This window comes from Phasianus colchicus, chromosome 2, assembly GCF_987193195.1.
Source record: "Phasianus colchicus chromosome 2, bPhaCol1.hap1.1, whole genome shotgun sequence".
NCBI lineage: Eukaryota > Metazoa > Chordata > Aves > Galliformes > Phasianidae > Phasianus > Phasianus colchicus.
This window is the reverse complement of record NC_143437.1, coordinates 77,198,408-77,204,455: the sequence shown is the minus strand read 5'-3', so window position 1 is coordinate 77,204,455 and position 6,048 is coordinate 77,198,408. Positions and strand designations below refer to the sequence as shown.

General features: G+C 41.0%; 1 protein-coding gene across 10 annotated transcripts in view; it reads right to left on the bottom strand.

Moving 5' to 3' along the window:
- Positions 1 to 2,565: 2,565 nt before the first annotated feature.
- Positions 2,566 to 6,048, bottom strand: part of CEP162 (centrosomal protein 162) — a 45,727-nt gene continuing 42,244 nt past the window's right edge. For all 10 annotated transcript variants that reach the window (XM_090136058.1, XM_090136056.1, XM_031610782.2 and 7 more), the window contains one exon: positions 2,566 to 4,423. In XM_090136058.1, coding sequence (XP_089992184.1) covers positions 4,205 to 4,423 — 219 coding nt within the window. In that variant the 3' untranslated portion in view covers positions 2,566 to 4,204. The remainder of the gene's footprint in view (positions 4,424 to 6,048) is intronic.

Below are 6,048 nucleotides of genomic sequence, written 5' to 3'. Positions count from 1 at the left end.
TCCTAGTTCACACCAAACTAGAAGAGTCAAGATCATGTGTCTCACTAGGTTTTTCTGAAAGTAATCTGCTTTTTATGTGACACCTTTTGCAGTGAAAATGTTGCAGTGGCCTTCTGATGGGTTGTTCAGAGACATTCAAATGAATTAAATTCTTTTAGATTAGGTGTCAGGAGGCTTTTCACTCAGAGGGCAGTGAGGCGCTGGCACAGCTGCCCAGAAAGCTGTGGGTGCCCCATCCCTGGAGGTGCCCAAGGCGAGGTTGGACGGGGCCCTGGGCAGCTGAGCTGGTGGGGGACAGCCCTGCCAATGGCAGGGGTTGGAGCTGGGTGGCCTCTTGCAGTGCAGAAGAGGCTTCCGTTTACAGTAAGTACTTAACCAGGAGTAGAAAGACTATAACTGGGAGCTTCCCCCCCGGTATAATTCTTGTCCTTTCCTTATCTTTTCCTCAGTGTTTTTTAGCTTCTGCAACAAGCTACTGCTTAGGCACTGTGCAGACAGCCCTGATACTTCATGTGTTCAGAAGGCATCATGGCACAAATGGATGTGCTATCGATCTCCCCCACACGGCTCTTCTTACATAGGTGTTCTCCAGTGAAGTTACAAAGTCTGCCATGAGTGTGGTTCTTTGGATCCCAATTATTTTGTAGTGAAGTTTTGGCTGAAGCTGAAACTTTTCATTGTAGTCTATGTACATGGAGGAAAACTCAACTTGTCAAAATCAACTAGGGCAATCCATCACCTCCTCTGCAGAGAAACTCTTGGTGGTTCAGCAGTAAAATTCATCTTCACTCCACCACCTGAGGGCAAACTGCAGCCTTCCGAATGCAGCCCTGCTTCCTCCTGAGGGTGCTCAAGTGTCTCTGCTGCCTAATGGTAAAGCTTTTGTCTGAACTGAAGCTCAAATGTGATAGAGTTCTGGCTAAACGCAGCTTTTATTGCCTTCTTCTGGATGAGTGAGCTGCTTTCAATGACATTTGATATATTGTTTGCCTTTACCATGCTTGAAAACAGAAATGCTGCTTAAGTAGGGAAAAACCTGTGCAAAAGGAATTATCCATCTCTTTGGCTATTGAGAAATGAAGCTTCAGAAGCACTGTGGCACCAATACAACTCGATTCAGCTCTTTCCCTCTACATCAGGGCAACAGTCAAAAGCAAACACAGAAACTTTCTAGAGTCCTTTAAATCAGTAATTTTGAAACCATTCTTACTTTCATTTTCCTTTTTAATAGACAAGATGTTTGTCTGATAGGAAAGGGTGCTGGTATAATAATCAACTTTGTGTATGTTTAAAAAAAAAATCAGCATCTTTTCCCAGAAAATCAGCATCAGGCAAAGGAAATAGTTTGAGGAGGGTCATCGTGCAGAAAAAAGGATTTGTTGTTATGTTCTCCTAGGACAGAGCTGTTTTTCTTCACAGTGTCTGGTATGATGCTGTGCTTTGGTTTTAGCAGAAAAACAATGGTGACAACGTGCTGGTGTTTCTAGTTGTTGCCTATTAGTACTGTACAGAACCAAGGCTGTTTCAGTTTTCTCAGCTTCTTATACTGTAGTACCAGCAAAGGAGCTGGAGGGTTGGGGGGGGGAGGCAAAGAACTGAGAGGAGACAGAATCAGGACAGCTGACCTCAACTGGCTGAATGGATATTGCACACTAAGGGACAGAGTTTAGTGGGGAAATATTGGCAGTAGGTGGATGGTTGCTTCCTTTTGCACAACAGGGATGTAGCTAACAGTATGAAAGGTTACATGTAACACTTTGCAGACATTTTTGGAAGCAGCATTTCCAATCACAGAGGCTCCCCCTAGGCTGACCTGTCTTTATGTCCTTAAATGCAGCGTATTTACACACACAGCTGGTATTTCACTTACATAGTGTTGTATTTACACATTTTATGAATGTACACTAATGCATCAATGTCCAGCCTTTTGGCTTGCATAGGCTGCACTGAGTGAAGAGGAATTGTCTTGGGCTGCATATATGTCGGCTGCTCTGAAAGAAATGTCTCCTATTTATTTCCACAGAAATTACAAGAGACAGTAACACCAGTTGATATAGCAAATTCTCAGCTACAACAAGCTCTTTTTCAACACAGTCACAACCATTAGCTCTGCATTTTTGCCACCAATGAGCAAGAGCACCAGCAGAAGTGACCCACTGTCACCACTACTGAAATGTATCACCCACCACCTCAGTGTGCTCACATCTTCTACTTGGCCACCATCAATGCTCAGCAAGTGTTGATGAATGTCAGTGAATGCCATTTTTTCTGCATGGAGGAATTCAATGACACAACTTTGCTTCATCCATATGCACTTCCATGTCAGATGCCATTTTGTCAGACTGCCACTCTGCTGCCATCTGTCACACGACAACAACACATACCAGAATGTTGGTGGGAAGGTTCAACCTCTACTGCCATACCACTACTAGCAACCTCATAGGCTAACATAATAAACCAGAAGGCATTACATTCAGAGCAGCCCCCATAAAATATATAATATAGTGAATATAAGTAATACAACAGTTTAGTTTTTAAATATTTTATTAAAACGTAAAACAAGGGAGCAACAGAACCATAAAAACAGTGGGATATCTGACTTTGTTTTTGCAAAATTAATGCAATACCCTGGTTTGAGGGCAGTGGTTTCAATTCTAAGTGAGCTCTGAGGGCATTTCGCAGAGATTTTTGATGGAATTTTACTCCTCCTGTGCTTCATCCTTGGAAATAGTTCTTCACAAACATGCAAACTGCCAACCAGCAATGACACAAATAAGGCAGATTGTGAAGTGAGGGGTATTTCTACCTGAGAAGACTTATAAAAGTCTACTGGAGAGACATGATCAGAGTTTTGAGTTGAATATCTGCTTGCAACTTTATACGTTCCATTTGAAAACCTGCAGGTCACGCATTCACGTTGACTGAAATGGAGTCACAAAGATACCACAAGAATGATAATTTTTTGGCCATCTTAGAACTACTTTCAAATCCCTTTAGCAGAATGGAAAGCATGGCTGTGTATTTTTCATTGTTCACAGGGCTGTGTTTAGCCAATGTATCAAACCACATAAAAGTACTGGCCATAACTTGAGCAGACACAGCAGTGCGCCCTATGCCCTGCTTTCAGCCCAGATAAAGATGGTAGTGCACTGTTGTTTGGTTGTTCCTGAGCAATGGACAAGCCTGAGCAAATACTTCATCATCTGAGGAGAAAACATCTATAATTATTTTCAACATTTTACTAAAACATCCAGAAACATCCGGAATTAGTATATGAATACTTTACCACCTTTTATACATACACACACACACACATATACACACTTGCATATAGACATACATGATTTGAATGTGTGCAGTCAAAAAAATCTTGCACTGTTAATTACTGCCTGTGCCTATCTGATATAACTGGTACTATCTAAGCTTTCTGCACACTCACGCACATGCATCTCTAAGTCAAAATGCATGGTCTACTGCTGGTCCCTAACAAAGTGAGACATAAATACTTAGAACCCTGAACAATTTCATTTCTGACTTAAATCTTAGCTTCACAAAATAAAACCATTGTTATGCAGTACAGTGTAGAAAGCACAGAATTACAGGATAGGAGCTCAGGAGTGCATCCTGGCCTTTAGTTTGTCTGTGCTCTAAATAAGTATAGTTGGTTGAGCTAAAATCTCTGTACATGTGCTATGTAATTTTTAATTTGCAGTGCTGAGACATCAAAGTCACAATTTACTGATTTTATTGTTCTAACAGAACAAAGAGGATCTCACCCCTACTGCATGAACAGTATTGGTAACACCATACACTAAAAATACAACCAAAAGTATTACTGAAGTTGTTCAAAAAGGACCTGATGTAGCACAAACCATAAACGACAGTTAAAAATGTTCAGGTGTGTTCCACAGGATCTGAAAAACATCACCTGGAATTTTTCTGGCAACTGCATCACCTGCAATGGTAACAATGTAAAGGGTTTACAGAATAACCTCAATGTTCCTAAAATTTAAGAAAGTATGAATTATATCACTAACAAAATAAGACAGTTTAACCGGGGTGTAGCTTAATGCTCTACTTTTGGACAAGTAAGATTTCAGATCAGAATGCAATTCGATTTATAAGGACTTCATTGATGATTTTCAATAACATTTTCTATCCACAAACTGAAACATTCAACTCCTGTGAAACCAATCCTATCTAATCACGTCTTCCAACAGTTATCTGTTACACTGAACCCACTGGAATTAGGCGCTGGAATAACAACCCCCTGTTTCTGCAGTTCCCGTAAAACATCCAATATTGAATCCAATTCCACTCGAAATCTCTCCAGCTCTTCGTTCTTCCGCTGCGCCAGCTTACGCCACCTCTCAGCTTCACGGCTCTGCCTTCCCTCAGTGATGTGCTGTGTTAGTTGCGTTGCCTGCGAATTACAAGCAAGTCAGCATGGGGATTGGGCAGTCAAATAGTCAGGTCTGCCCCTCTGCAAAAATAATCCACTTAATTATATTTGATGCTCAGTCTCAAAGCCCAGTGCTGAGCCTAAATGGAACAATTTGTTCTAAATATTACAAAAATTGTCGTCGTAGCAATAAATGCCCTTAAATATCTGCACTGATGACAGAAGAGGAGAAGCCATTATTGACTAATGATCCTCAGGAGAATTTGACTTTTATCCTCTCCAATGCAGCAATTACATTTTGATATGTATGACAAAACTGAGCACATAGCATAAAGCCTTTTTTAATCACAATGACTTTTTGAATTGCCATTTAAATGTGTTAATTAAAAGAATGCTGCAACAGAAAAACAAAAGCTGAATTATATGTTCCCTGTTACTAATGTGCTTTTAAAAGCCACCACTTGTAGGAATTATCAGAAAATATCCCATATGAAGGCCTGAGGCTGCTGCAGATAGAGGGTTCACATGAATCCACGGTACAATCCTCTGAGATTATCCAAAACAAACTGTCACAGGAAATCAGAATCTGCCTGCCACTAGGAACTGTAACAGCTTTTTAAGGGAAGCTCAATCACTTAAAGGCCACTTGTAGTTTCCTAGTTCAGCAGTCTTTCTCTATGTTGCTCAGTTTGTTATTGTTCAGTTTTAGGACTATTCACTGCCCCACTGCAGATGAATAGGAGTGCAAAATGAGGTCAAACAAAACCTAAAGCTGAATGCACAGCAAGGTTGTGACAGCAGGACAGATGACACTATTTAGTGGTGATTGCATTGCATTCTATTATTTCTACTTTTTAAAAAGACATTATGAAACATCTCAGCCAATATTACCGGTCATGTAAGGATTTCAGTGGAGATGGACTGCAGACTAGGCAGCAGCTGCTAATTTCCTACCATTTCTGTCAATTATCACAATATACAAAGCAAATGAACAGTGTAAAAAAGGAATTGCATTACAGATGCCTGGTAGGACAGAATGCAAACAAAAACAAAGTCATCAGCAATGGCAGATTCCTAATCCACTGGCTACTTATAGGCACAGTTCCTTTTTTGGAAGAAAATCAAGTACCCGATACAGAAATGGATGAAAGTATTTCACCATCAACAATTCTGTACGTAAAAGTAAATTTCTTGAGATCTGATTAAAAACTGCAGAACAAGCTTCACAAACTAAGACCTGCAGCAAGTTCGATCATAATCCAAGGGATGAACACCTCTCCTACAAGAGCAGGCTGAGAGAGCTGGGGCTGTTCTCTGGAGAAGAGAAAGCTGCAAGGTGACCTGATAGCAGCCTTTCAATATCTAAAGGGGAGCTACAGGAAAGAAGGGGACAGACTCTTCAGCAGGATCTGCGGTGATAGGACAAGGAGAAATGATTTCAAACTTAAAGAGGGCAGATTTAGGCTGGATATAAGGAAAAAGTCCTTTACAGTGAGGGTGGTAAGGCATTGGAACAGGTTGCCCAGAGATGTAGCAGATGCCCTGTCACTGGAAACACTCAAGGTAAGGCTGGACAGGGCTCTGAGCAGCCTGATCTAGCTGTAGGTGTCCCTGTTCACTGCAGTAGAGTTGGACTAGATGGCTTT